This window comes from Desarmillaria tabescens, assembly GCF_030435595.1.
Source record: "Desarmillaria tabescens strain CCBAS 213 chromosome Unknown EV420scaffold_6, whole genome shotgun sequence".
NCBI classification, from domain to species: Eukaryota; Fungi; Basidiomycota; class Agaricomycetes; order Agaricales; family Physalacriaceae; genus Desarmillaria; species Desarmillaria tabescens.
In genome coordinates, this window is record NW_026848305.1 from 409,303 (window position 1) to 422,913 (window position 13,611).

The following is a 13,611-nucleotide window of genomic DNA, read 5'->3' on the forward strand; positions in this document are numbered from 1 at the left end:
CTTTTCATGATTTGCAGTCACTGATCGCATGACAATGCACACTTCATTATTTATTTTCATATCTCAGGATCAAGACAGACTTCCTGCGGACTTCATCAACAGGAATACATCACATATTGCCTTCCACCGGGCAGGGCAGTTTCCAACGTCTTGGAGTTTGTCGGGCAGACTAGTACTAATTCTGTAGCCTTTTGTTTCTAAAGAAAACTCCCATCTCCTTCATGGCTGATCCAAATGTCTGGGCAACTTTCATCTCTGATCCAATCCACTTCGGCAACTTATTTCGAATATTTGATGATGCATAGCGTTTATCAAGGAGAATCAGGGACGCCCAATCCCCACGGTGTCTTATTGCACGTCCTGTGGCGTTTGTATATAAGCAAGAAGATTGCGTTGACACGCGACAACACGCACCTATACTCTGGTTGACAGCATTCATGCAAATGTTCTCATATAGCTCCGCCGCGGCATCCTTCTGGCCTGGCGCTTTCTTCAGTTGACCTTTGTCCTCCAGTCGCTTTACATACTTCATCCTCTCGCGAAGCTCTGGAGATGCTAGGTTTGCGTAAGGAAGTCCGACAATGACTACCGCTCGAGCTAAATCATCGGCAAAATTCAAGCCCTCGGATAGCTTTGCCCCAATAACTGCGAAAAGCAATGCGCCCTTCTTATTGTCCATCTGGTTCTGATTTAGTGAATCGAATCGTATTCATGAAACGAACTACTCACTGGATGGCGAACTGCAGATGAGAATCCTTGCAGGACCTCATCAACGTCTTTAGCTTCATCTGGCTCAAAGAATACCTACCGTATCAATTAGACAAAGGTCTGATGTGTCGGAACTACTTACTGACCCTTTTTTTCGCGTTGAATTTTTCTATGATGCCACTAGTTTTCCAGATATCCTTACTCGTGTTCAGGAATCTATATGACGGAAAGAACACGATCATTCCACCGGGAACGATGTTGGTCAAATTCAGGATAATTTGTCCCAGCTCTCCGATCTTGCACATGATGATCACTTAAAAGATCTGTTGATCGCAGATACGTTCGACTTACCACAGCTTTGTCTACTTGCTTCTCAGCTTTATATTGGAGGTCCCCGCCACGTGGGCCCTTGGAGATTGTCAACGGCAACAGATTCCAAGGCGGGATGACATGACCGCAAGAGAAACTTGTCAACCTTTCACTTGGTATGTTCGCAAACAGTTGGTTGATGACATCTGATATCTGCCAACGAGATAAAATGTTGAATCTCTATTACCATTCAAAATGCCACGTACGGGTGACATGGTCCCCCCTGCAAGAATGACGGATCGTGCTTCTTCGACGACTTCCAAAAATGGTGGCGCTGGATTAGGGAGCTGATACTTGATTTCGACATCTTCGTGACCAGGGCTTCCCACAAGCGAGAGGCTTATTCTGCCGTCTGCGGAGAGAGCGGATATTGCCTTGGGGTATAGCACGCATAAAGGTACGTACCTTCGTTTGTCGCTGTCAGCGAGCGCATCAAATCTTCAACCGCATGCAAAGGTGGAACCGCTCCCTTCGTAGTCTGTTTTATCTTTGCCGAATCTACAAGATGACATTTCAATAAAAATGATATGTACACGATGTTAAAACGAAACCCACCCATTCTTTTTTCATCCTGCTTGTCAGAATAATTCGCAATCTTTCTTGCAACCTACGAAATGGAAGTCGTTAGCTAACGCAGTGTGAAATTGAGCAGGGTGCGCTGACTCTACTTGTTGTCAAATATCCCGTAATCTCCAGTAAATTAATACCTGCCACCTTGTTTCCAAGCCGCCCTAGGAGCTCGGATACGGAAAGCATTTCGACTTTCTGATTTTGACGTACATCATCCTCCTTCCAGGATACGGTATAGTTCGTCAATGCATCAAGAAAAGCGACTAGACGTTTCAAGTGTAACATGTTTACAGGAGAAAGGCGGTTACGAAACTTCGAAACGTAACTGCATACTTGTTTATAAGATGTTTCCGAGGTGGAAAGAGATAACTTGTGCGTTGACAACGTCAGAAGGGTTGGGATAAGGTCTACATCGAAGTTGCTAGTGAGATAACGAACAATGACAGAGAGATCTAATTCACTGTGAGCTTCGTCAATGATAACGATTTGATCCTTTAGGTCAATTCCGAGGGCTTCGCGCGCAGACTTTTGCAGCAGCAGGTTATAAGGTAAAGTTACGAGCTGCATATCGTTAGGAAGACAATCTCATTTAATACAAGACTCACCTCTGCTTGAGGTATGGCGCGCCTCGAGCCAAAATATGGGCATAAATTAGCCATTCGACCGGCAGTGGCCAAGTCTTCGATATCTTTTGGCGAGGCCTAGGTTAACATGAATGAAGCTTCGTAGAAGAAAGCATGGGAGAATACCAGGATCTGATCCCTAAATTCAACCATACGGTAATCATCATCTATAGGCGGCAAAGATTGACAGCGCTTATCCCCTTTCTCTAAAAGGGCGTTAAGTTTGAGCGTGTCGCGATATTGACATGGATAACCCACCGCCTAACAGTTCACGACACGCCTCGTCAAGATCTTTCTTCTTGGAACGAAGTTCATCATTAACACAAAGCTGTTTTCGCGAGCCAAGCGACACTGTGCGTGAATACGATACCGCAACATCTGGGTCGACTTCATCGTCCGATTCTTCAGCAGCACGTTTTCGGGGCAACGCTATCGAAGAGCAAGCTGACTTGCTATCGACTGGAAAGAGCTTTAATCTCTTCATTTCTGGTATGATTTGAGTCAACTGAGAGTGTGTGCGTGAGGCGTAGTAGATCTTGGTGCATGTCAGTTCTTCATCGTCCGGCAAGCCCTGCCCGGAGCCTTTCTCTAGTCTAGATAAAATCTTAAGACCAGTTAGAAATAAATGGAAGAGAGCATAATACTTTGCCATCAATGTTCTGACCGCTGGCGATATATTATCGTCTTCGGCAGCTTCAGTTTCGGGAAGGAATACATCGTCATCTTCTTCGTCGTTAACTGGTTTGGATTTCTCTTTCATTTTCTAAGAAGATGTGAGGATACGGAAAAATTTTTCATTCAATGGGACCCACGGGTTTTTTCCAGACGCGCGCGCTGGCCATCTTCTTCATCTCGGCTTCTTTCTTCCTGGCCTTAGTCAGTCGGTCTTCATATTCATCCTCCTGAGCCTCTAAGTCTCTTCGCAAACGCTCTCTGGTCTGCGCAGCCACCCAGTCGCTGTCTGGTTGTGAAGTGAGACTCAAAATATTCTTCTTGAGCACGTAGTCGTACCGTCTTTATCAGACTCCCCCAGCGCCGCCATTTTACCTTTTCTCGCGCGATTCTTCTCATCAGTTAACCAAGTCAAGCTGGCACATAGAAGACTAAGCGTTTTTCCCTTCAGGGGCGTCAGTCAATACTCCAGTGACCAAGTGAAGAATTATACCGTGCCAGTTGGACTCTCCACGATAGTCACCTTCCTCTCCTCGATAGACGTGTAAAGATGGCGCATGAGCTCTACCTGTATCGGATAAGGAGGAGAATATGGAAATGCCGGAAATTCATCGGGAGTTGGTAGGCTCAACGACATGGCGTGATCGGTGGCAGACGCGTTCAGAAAGAAAACCAATTTGAAATTGACGCGACGATGATAAGCACGTGAGTCCTTGTCCGAATGCCGAACGTCGGATAACTTTCGGACATAAGATATCTGAGGACTTCTTTGCTTTGCTCTCTCAAACATGTCGTTGCATATTTTTGTTAGAACGCGCCGGACAGCCCCACTTGTGCAGGGCTTCCGTCGCTCTCTGTCTAATCTGAACCGCCCTTCTCCTCCGCCTCTTCCACGGGAACTCCAAAGGGAGTTTGAGGAACTTCAGCGCCAGGCCCAAGCACCTCTTTCTTCGGGTACTCCGTTGTCTGATGTGGAAGCAGAACTGGCAATGCACCCCGATGCGCGGAAACCCGTGAAACCGGCCTTCGAAGGAGACGTGAATCCAGTGACAGGAGAGCAAGGTGGCCCCAAGCAGGAACCCGTCAAACAGTGGGGAACGGAAGACGGCGGGGATTGGAGCTTCAAGGGTCGTGTGTCAGACTTTTGATTCTAGTGGGAAGATTGGTATGATATTTTCTCATGCTACCTGGCCCAGAGTGCTGTTTCTCATTCATTCCGTAGGATTCATATGTGCTTCTTGTAGTAACGGTGTCGGCTGTAATGCTGCCGTCTGCGACATCTCGTAAGGAATCTACAAAACTTTCATCTCGTGATTCTATGCTTGCCAACTTGTGCGCACACGTATAATTGCATCGGTCTGCCTTTCGAATTCTTTCCTACAAGTCGGTGATCTAGGGTTTCCTTGATGACTAGAAGGGGAAAGAAGCCCCCAGCTGATTCGAGTTCCAGGCTTGCTTGCCCATAAAATTTCGTTCTCCAATTGACCTTGTGTCATAAAAAAGTTCATGTACGAAGATCACTATACACCCACCTGTTTACAAAAATGCTGGATATCCACATGCAGTTCCATGATATTCTCGAATGGTTCTCCGTAAGTTCTCGGCTCCCATCACACCCATGCAGACAATTATACCCAGTCCCTCGGTTCCAGGAATACTTTTTGAACATCGGCGCACTGATGGCGCAACGTTCGGAAAATGCATTCTAGGCACTTACTATTACTACTCAGACGATAAGAACAAGTTAAAACCAGTGCTTCCCAAAACCTGCATTAACTACGAAGTGGTCTTACAACGAGGGCTCGGGTGATTTCTATGATCAGCGGATGTCCGATTAACGTACAGTTAACGGAACTATTGTAGGCTCGACCAGTCAGAACGGTCCAATGCCGAAGAACATCAGAATGGGCCGATGACATTAATACGATTGCTACGCGGAAAAATATGTGGCCTGCAGGACATATACAGTTGGCCCTAGTTGAGAGGTACCTTCTTGTGCCTGCGCAGGATAGAAGTACTCCGAGAAGACAGGGATCCCTGCATCTGTGTACCTAACGGGAATTCTCAGAAGTATGAGCAAGGTTCACATCCATCTATCTGCGAACAAAAAAGTCGAGCTGGCATAAAATGTCAGGATGTCAAGTTGAAATTACGGATATAAATGTATGCTGGAGCTACTTCGAGTCTGGATGTGTACTGTACAAAATTCAATCATTGATTATCTTTATCTTTTGATGATGTGTATCCATGGAGATTATGACAAACAGCGGCAAAAACGTAACATCGCCTGCTCATTCTTCCCTCACGTGTATTTTCTCCGAAAAAAAGACCACTTCCTGGTATCATCCTTACCCTCGTCATTCTTTTTCCTTCACATTCTTTTGATAGCCTTTGCTGAACATTCACTCCTTGAACTTCTTGCCTGCTGGACACTGCTCTTACCTGATTAAATCGTTCGCTGCCGTGCAATTTTCTCGTGTTTTGTGACGTCGTATCCACTACACGTGTGGTTCCAATTAATCCTCGAGACAACAAATTTGATTGGTGAAGGTACCACTCCTCTGCGTCCCAGTGATAAAACATGTGCGTAGTTTCCCTGTCCTTTTCAACCCTTTCCGCCTGATAATCATGCTGCCCAGGCTACCAGTACCTTTTTGATTCCAGCTATAGAATCTAGTTTTGATGTACGGTTTTCTCGCTTTCTTCTGGTTCTATGCTTATAGGGTCTCCTAGTTTCTCAAGCCTGCTTTCCATGTCGTTTGCGGAATCTAATAACCATCCTCGACGACCTATTGCGGATCCATCAGATTCAGATACACTAACGTTATCTCAACGGAGTGCTCACACCACCGTAGTTACTGCTTCATCATTAACTACTTTGGGGAACGGCAGCCGTGACATAATCGCAAACGCGTCTAATAATACTCCACTCCTATGTAGCCGGCCCAGTGAACCAAGAAATACATCCGAATCCGCGCCTACAACCCTTACAAAACCTACCATCAACACTCATCTACCCAGTCGTTCATCTTCTCGTACCGGGACACTACTCAGTCCTTCAGCTGGTTCATCCGGAGTACGACGGGTTGCTGCATCACCTACAACCCCAACATTCTTTGAAGAGGACTCGAGGGAATGGGAGACTGATCGCCGTGCTACACTTGTTCAGACGACTGACGCTCGACAAGGGAGTAGTTCGGCCTCAGCTTTTCCTGTTGGATCTGTGCCATCGTCCGGACGCTCAGTCGAAAAAATAGACCAGTATATGTCAGTTCCGCAAGGTGTGTTTGCATGCTTTCTGAGGTAAACGCTCACCTACATCTGGCCCCAGAGTCATCTGCCAGATCGGGCGCCAGCATGCTGAACTCCAAGTCACTGCGCTCCGGTACGCCCTATCTTTCTTCCGAGCGTTATCGTATTCATATTATGCCTCGCAGCCGCTGGGGATTTTGTCGCTCCAAGAGCCGGTGTGTCAAAGTTCGTTCCCCTAAGACGCGACATCCTAATCTAATCCGCTTGTAATAGCATCGTCCTCATCAATGTCGCAGCTCCCTGGGGAAAGCCACAGACGTATGCGTTCTGACTTTTCTCATTGGTTGCACCATCTCACGTTCATTCAGCGTCCAGACGACCTCCCGGCCGACATGAGGAAGTTGCTTCAGGTACGTTACCGTGTTGTCTTCTTGTTATCTCAGACCTTTATTTCGATTTGAATGAAAGCAGATCTCTCGTCATCCAAATCACATAATATGAATGGTATCGTTATCGACTTGACTTGTCTGCCCAATGCTAAAGTCTTGATTGCGTGACAGACCCTGCACATACAACGATACTAACGACCTCTAAACCACCCTCTAATTCCCGAACGCCCTCTCGTGGGTAATCGATCTTGTTGATATGAGCAGACACTTACAAGCTGTTTCATCAGATTCGAGTCCGCGTCCTACCCCGAATTACAAACCTCCATCGTCACGACCGTCAATACCACAACAAGATTCACATCTGCCTTGTACGTTCGATTTCCGTGGAATTTATCTTTTTTCTGATTATCGGGAATGGCCAGCTACCTCTTCATATCATTCGGCGCGCCAGTCGTCGTCCTCAACTACCATGTCAACCTCTTCTTCTTTACGGACGCCACACGTTCGCGCCGAAACTTTGCCTAAGTATGAACACCCCTCACACCCCAACGCATCCACTTTTGGAAGGACGGCCTCCGCAAATATCTTGTCGTCAAGACAAGCTTCTACGCCTAGTTCACGATCCCTCTCTCTACCATCCCTGTCCTCGACGACCACGTCATCTTCACGTGGAGCCTCGGTGCCCTCTCAGACGCCGCCCACATCATTGCCCTCATCTTCCGCTGCCAGCTCTCCCCATTCCCGGAAAGCATCTGGTGACTTGTTACCTAATCACCCCCACGAGTCCCGTACGAAACCGACCTCGTCCTCTCCGGCGCTTGATGCTATTCCTCACAAACTTGCATTGGACGACATGAAACGTCTGTTATCTAAACCTGCATCTATTCTATCAGGTTCTGATTCGGACGGCTACCGATCACTGGGGCGCAGTGCAAACAGAGCCGGTACTCTGGTGAGCAGCGACGACGATGCAGGCGGGGGTGGTTATCGCAGTTCTCCGGGGCGGCTTAGTTCCCAGATCAGGGAGCGACTCGGTGTCAGAGCAGGGACGACTTCTGAAGGGGATGAAGATCATTCTTTTCTCAGTCTCGGTCATACGTTGCCCCTACCGACTTCCACGGCGGTTATGCAAAATAAATCTTCGACAGATAAACGCGTAAAGAATGTCTTGAAGAGGAGGCCAAGCAATGGTGCTAAGGTGCCTAACCCTGCCATATTTCCCGCGTCGTATACGGAGGCCAAACTGAAGCCACGAACTGGAATGGCGTCGAGATCAAAATCTCTTTCTGCTAATCCCCTACCGCGTCACCAGCCAGGTGGAGAGGGTGTAGATACATATGGGTTAACACCCGCAGGGGCAGTAGCAATGGCGTACAAGCAGCAACAGTTGGAAGAGCGGAAAAGACAGAAGCAAGAACAGGAAAAGCGCACAAAAGAGAAGGGCGTGTCTACACCTCCGTCCTCTTCGTCTGGGTCCTCCACTGACCATGCTACACCGAAAGTCAGTAATACCCCTGAAGCGAGTACATCTCGTTTACCGGATAATACTGTATCTTCTCCGCCGTCACCCCCTTCAGCGCCATATTACACTGTCATCGGTTCGACTTCAGGAAAGGTAGTCGCTGTTGGTGGACCAGAGGACTCGTGGTCAGAGTATAGTCTTGGCTCGCAGTTCGTCAATGGGCTGGGCTCGGGCATCGGTCATCATACCGCGAGCGTATCTGTCGGTAAGCCTCGTGTGTCCAAGAGTCTGAGCAGGTCGCTATCACGTAAACTGTCGGGGAGGTGGCGGAAAGGCAGTATGGGGGTGCCAGACGATGACATGGAATGGGAGAAAATCGAGCTTCCATCCGTTGACCGCGAACGTGAGCCAGAATCGGAGTCAGGGCGGGGCCGTACCAGTTTGCAGGAGCGGAGAGGGCATCGGAGACCTGTTTTAGATGGTTCCAGGACTGAGGAAATCAACAAGTCACTCCGATTGTCGGTGGACACCCACATAAGGCCCGTCGATGGACCCATTACCCCAGCCTCGAAGACGCCTAGGACAGCAATTTCGGTGGCTAATGACTCTTCTCCTGATTCAGCATTCAATGATGTACCTGGTTCACAGAAGTCTGAAACAAACTCTGAACCAGGCAGCGGAGGAGGCAAGAAGTTGTGGAAGCTGATAAAGCGCATTAGTACTGGTGGCTTGCGGGACAAATTCATGGATTCGCCTTCAGGTTCTCCGTCAAGTAGCCCGCCGCCTGTTCCCGCGCTCCCTAAAGATTATGCTTCAATGAACTACGGTCCCAAATCAATGGATGGACACGGAAATGCCCCCCAGACTGGAGCACTGTCGCGGTTCATGCAAACCCGAACGTCGATTTCCGGTGGCCGGCCATCGCAATCGCTTAAAAGCCCCGCGATACGCCCTCCACATCCTCTACCTACCATTTCTTCCAATTCGCCTAGAGGCTACAGACGGAGTATAACAACACGTTCATCTTCTCCAGGATCTTCAGATGTCGCGTCTTCAAAGTTTTTCCAACGGACGCAATCTCAGCGATCATCGTCGTCATCATATGGGGATGAAGTCCCACCACCTGTTCCTGACACTGTTGTTGGTCAGCACATCATTCCTCCAGGCGAGCTATACAAGTTGACCAAGAGCATGCCTGCTGAAGGAGATGATTCCAAGCTTCGTCATCGAAAGTCGCTGGGGAAGATTACTCAGCACTCAGTACGTAGATCAACCTCGTCACCGGAAAGCTGGATACCTTCTGAAGAATCTTTGCCGTCTTTACCGACACCTCCAAGATCTGCATGGAAACCACCAAACGACTCCGTCCGAGCTTCGCCTACAATCCCAGAGTTCTCCACGTCAGCGCCTATCAATGCTTTCATGGGTCGTGGACCATCAGCTTCTGCGGAATCCCCTACTGCTGGCGTCGATTCCGATTTGAAAACCACGCCTTCTCGACCTTCCCGTGGTCAACATAGACCCAGCCCCAGTACGTCGAGAATATCGTCTCCTATCAGAAAGCTGCCTTCCGTACCACGCTTCTCTTCACCACCACCTGTTCCCGACACCCTTACGAACCCGAATCGTGCGTCAACTTCCTCACACGCGACAGCTCGACCTCGCTCCGTAGCAAATACCTTTGCTACGTCGACATCACCCACAGCTCAGTTCCGTGACCGAACAACGATAAAACCTGCATGGACTGAGCAAGAAAAGACAGATATGTGGAATGACCTGTTGGAGAGGAGCGCCCGGGCAGGAGGTACGCTTCATCTCAGAGGTGATGATGGCCTAGCATCGGATCAGTTGCGGTTCTCCGCCGCGACTGCGAGCGATAGTGAGATTGAATGATCTTGCTTTGTTACCTTCCACCTTCATTTTCGCCCTTTACATATTGTATTATCATACCTTTCCAATGCTGTCGTTGTTCGAGATACCCTACACCCTCATTTTTGTATGTGCATATACGCTTTTAAAGCTGCATTCGATATATTTTTAGAGTAGCTCTTCTCTGTATAGTTGGGGTCCCTTGCTGCCATCATCTACTTACTCATCATGGACTGGAATGTCCAGAACCTCACTTCCTCTCGTAACATTCAACTGTACAGATACCAACACCTCCTTCACTAAATACCCTTCCTTCTTTTTCGTTCTCGTATAAAAATCATGTGCTCCTGGGAATGGTACGCGTTGGAAACGGACGCGTTTGTAAGTGATCACGTTTTCGCAGGATATTTGTTTCTCCACGTCACCACCACCATCCTTACACCGTCTTTCAAGTTTAAACTTGCATCTCATTCATTCATTCATCCTCTTGTTCTTATACTATTTACATGGGCCATACTCAAAGCACCATATTTTCCTCTGTATCCGCCGAAACAGCCCTGACTGCTGTCGCAGTCGCCGGTGCTGTGAGCTTTGCTGTGGTCCAGATTTCGAATTCGTCACAGGCCAGAGCTAAGCCGCCGCCGCCGCCTCCGGAAACGAAAGGGAAGAAAAAGGGGAAAGCCAAAGCGAAGAGCAAAGGGACAGAAACGTCTGCCTCACTCCAGGACAGCAGCGCCAGTGCTGCGGTTGAGCAGAAGGAGGTGTCAGTCGCGAGTTCTTCGGAGGGTATTCCTGGGGACTTTGAGGCTACTAAGATACCTCCTGATGTCATCATAGCATCAAAGGAGTCAGCAGCATCCTTGCCGAAGAAGAAGAATAAAGGGAAGAAGAAGAAAGCCACTGCGGCTAAAGCAGAATCTCAATCTCCTGCAGCGTCTGCTCAAGTCCCACCTTTGCTACCACCACCACCTTCAGAGCCAACAACGACGACAGAAACACCAAAACTCCAAGCTGATCCTACCGTTGAGGTGTCCCCAGTACGAGCAAGTACCAGTGAAGCTGACAAGTTGCGTACCTGTCGACTTTTTTTTTACTTATAATGTCTTACCTATCATACAGTAACTCTAACACTGGAGTGATTACACCTACACGGTCTACCACTTCCGAGTCATCGTCAAGAGCAGTCCCTGCTGCAGGATTCTCCTGGGGCGACTATGAAGATGCACACGATGTTGAAGACGATGACGAGGGTTGGGGAGTTGTGAAGCGAAGCCGTGGGTCGCGTAACGCTACCACTGCAAACTTGTCGAACACGAACAGTGAGTCTTCGCTTAGCTTCATGCTAAACTAAATACTAATTTATGGATGTCAGAAACCGTGCCAACATCTAACCAACCGCAGACAAAGCGTCAGCGGCAGAACGCTGCTCGGAAGGCGGCCGAGAAGGCGGCCAAGGCTGAGGCTGAGAAAGAGAGGCTGGCAGCGCTCGCAAAGCACCACAAAGAGCTAGAAAAGACTCGTATGGCAGAGCTCTCTAGCGGAAGAGGTGGGAAGAAAGTTAGTGGTGGGATGATGGCTACCGTTGATGACAACGGGAAGCTAGTTTGGGAGTAGGGTATCCACAATTATTTAAGTTCAGCTATTCGCTTTCAGGGGACATTCAACAGGACGGATTTTTTTTACAATTATGGTCTAGAATTGTGTCATCTGTTATTAAGAGGAATCTTCGTACAGGTAATATTCATCTTCCGATTCCGAGTCCCAATCAGACTCGTCATCGGGTTCAGGTCTTGGAAGGATGAATTGAGTCCTCAGACCTCTACCTGTTGCTTTCCTTAGCTGGTTCTTCATATCCTGCTCCTTCATGCCCGTCTCTGAGGATCGCGTTCTCTGATGACCCAAGCGGATAAAGACCTGTAACTGAGGATTTGTAGCAAAACGGCTTTTGATAGTTTGAACGACACCTTTAAACTTCGCTTCCGTAAAACCAGTCGCGTAGATCTCCAAAGTATCCAGCTTCGGCAAGATGAACTTCTTATCACCTGAAGAGTACCCCAGCGGCTTCAACCCTCCGCGCTCCAAAGTTTTCTGTGTTAACAACAGATGGGTAACATTGGGGGAATACCGAAGAAGTTTGAACATGTCTCCACACTCAAATAACAACGAGCGGATGCTACAACTGGAGCGACGAATGAGGTCCGTAAAGATTTGAACATCTAACGTGACGGAGCCACTGACGTGAAGTTCCGTCAATGCAGGAAGTGTCAAACAACCTATGAACCTGCGGGTATGCTGTTTCATGGCGCCTAAGGAGAAGTCATGGGCGAAAGATATCCACAGGCTCTGCAGACGAGGAAGCCGTAGGGAAATGAGTTTGCTAGGTGCTGGTCCGTCAAGCTCTCGTATTTCACAAGAAACGAGAGAGTGGGTTATCCCCCTGAGATGAGACATGATTTGATTCATGGGCATATCCTTGAAGGAGATACTGGTCAAGGACTTTGGCAGATGGACAACAGTCGTGGGAGGAAGCTCGGAGAGTGAGGCCTTTACTAGCCTAGGTGCGTCGCGGAATGTTCTAACCTTCTCTGGGTATTCATCATCAAATTCAGAATCACTGACGAGGTCAATGCTTTCGAGGATTGGCAAAGTGATGCTCAAATGCGCGATATCAGACAGAGAGAGACGGGCCTTGAAAGTCTTCCATCGCATAGAATGAGCAGCTAAATATTCAAGGGCGGTATCGGTGAGAACACTGTCTGAGTATTCGCCGTTCCGTCTCGATCCCAGTTCGATGTAAAGTGGGGCACCCTTTGAAAGCCGAAAATATTCTTCTGCCATGCGATCTGATGACAGAGTATAAGGATCCGCTAATCCAATCTGCTGATCCTTCACTGTCACATAGCTCCATAGCTCTGGTGTGGACCGTGCTAGATTCCTCCATCGTCTGCATACATGTGTGAACACCCAAGGCGGACTCTCCAGATCGAATACGGTGTTCCTCGCAGTCGAAGCGAGGAGGATGAATATGTTGGATAAGATGTCGACAGGTAGACGGGAGACGGGAGTGAGCAAAGCCTTGTGCTGCGTGATATAATTGACGAGATTTTCACGGATACAGCGTACGTTGTACTCGAAGTGGGCCATGTCCTGCTCCGCCTCAAGGACGAGTTTCTTTACAAGATCTTTTTGGTGAGGTTCAAGATCAAATCGCATCTCCAGTGCAAGATCAGCCACTGGAGATGACTGTATGTTTTTCGGGGCCACTATGAAAGAATCCATGACATCTTCCATCTGAACCGCTTTTCAGTCCCACTCACAACGAAAGCGCGCTTGTACTGACCTTAGGCCTAGGCTGCAATTGGCTAAGAAAAAAATTTGTTGGCGCGTTCAGGTCGCGGTGTTGAACACCGCAATATTATGTGACTCCGCGTGGCAGTGCAGAAGGAAGAAATAATGGCTAAAATAACTACATAAAATAAATAAATAACTTCGGGAAATCCGCTGCCGCTGACTTTGAAGGCACACCGTTCTTCTGCTTCTAGTGCTTGAACGTGTTTACTCTGTGTCAAGGAACAAGAATATCTCTCAGAGGAAGTCCTCGTGATGAGTCCTAGTGGCAAGAAGCGGGCTATAATTCTTTGATACCTCTTGTCCGCATACCACGCATATGACTATGTCTTCCGTCTACAGGCCTCGT

At 48.3% G+C, this 13,611-nt stretch overlaps 5 protein-coding genes across 5 annotated transcripts; 3 read left to right on the forward strand and 2 right to left on the reverse strand.

Moving 5' to 3' along the window:
- Position 1: 1 nt before the first annotated feature.
- Positions 2 to 3,898, reverse strand: EV420DRAFT_1036731 (helicase C-terminal domain-containing protein). Its single transcript, XM_060465447.1, has 17 exons — positions 3,436 to 3,898; positions 3,282 to 3,387; positions 3,083 to 3,231; positions 2,915 to 3,033; positions 2,529 to 2,863; positions 2,397 to 2,476; positions 2,253 to 2,348; positions 2,109 to 2,208; positions 1,741 to 2,054; positions 1,633 to 1,684; positions 1,483 to 1,575; positions 1,284 to 1,429; positions 1,060 to 1,230; positions 855 to 1,004; positions 730 to 804; positions 415 to 679; positions 2 to 360 (listed from the first exon to the last, which is right to left on the reverse strand). Exons 1-17 carry the CDS (start codon positions 3,730 to 3,732, stop codon positions 176 to 178), a joined length of 2,733 nt encoding a protein of 910 aa, XP_060335441.1. The 5' UTR covers positions 3,733 to 3,898; the 3' UTR covers positions 2 to 175.
- On the forward strand, positions 3,791 to 4,090 carry EV420DRAFT_1224797 (uncharacterized protein; the record flags this gene model as incomplete). Its single annotated transcript, XM_060466501.1, has 1 exon — positions 3,791 to 4,090. A coding segment is annotated over one exon (300 nt), but the record flags the coding sequence as incomplete, so codon positions are not given.
- Positions 4,091 to 5,694: 1,604 nt separating this feature from the next.
- EV420DRAFT_1637892 (uncharacterized protein) lies at positions 5,695 to 9,938 on the forward strand (the record flags this gene model as incomplete). The annotated part of the gene is made up of 9 exons (XM_060476770.1): positions 5,695 to 6,223; positions 6,274 to 6,327; positions 6,380 to 6,419; positions 6,468 to 6,512; positions 6,570 to 6,604; positions 6,663 to 6,698; positions 6,755 to 6,817; positions 6,871 to 6,951; positions 7,006 to 9,938. 9 exons carry the CDS (start codon positions 5,695 to 5,697, stop codon positions 9,936 to 9,938), a joined length of 3,816 nt encoding a protein of 1,271 aa, XP_060335443.1.
- A 241-nt stretch (positions 9,939 to 10,179) lies between these two features.
- EV420DRAFT_1036956 (uncharacterized protein) lies at positions 10,180 to 11,578 on the forward strand. Its single transcript, XM_060465449.1, has 3 exons — positions 10,180 to 10,980; positions 11,034 to 11,233; positions 11,287 to 11,578. Exons 1-3 carry the CDS (start codon positions 10,421 to 10,423, stop codon positions 11,526 to 11,528), a joined length of 1,002 nt encoding a protein of 333 aa, XP_060335444.1. The 5' UTR covers positions 10,180 to 10,420; the 3' UTR covers positions 11,529 to 11,578.
- A 26-nt stretch (positions 11,579 to 11,604) lies between these two features.
- On the reverse strand, positions 11,605 to 13,355 carry EV420DRAFT_1515877 (uncharacterized protein). The gene is made up of 2 exons (XM_060471910.1): positions 13,255 to 13,355; positions 11,605 to 13,205 (listed from the first exon to the last, which is right to left on the reverse strand). The coding sequence occupies exon 2, from the start codon at positions 13,203 to 13,205 to the stop codon at positions 11,628 to 11,630; it is 1,578 nt and encodes a 525-aa protein (XP_060335445.1). The 5' UTR covers positions 13,255 to 13,355; the 3' UTR covers positions 11,605 to 11,627.
- Between the last annotated feature and the right edge of the window lie 256 nt (positions 13,356 to 13,611).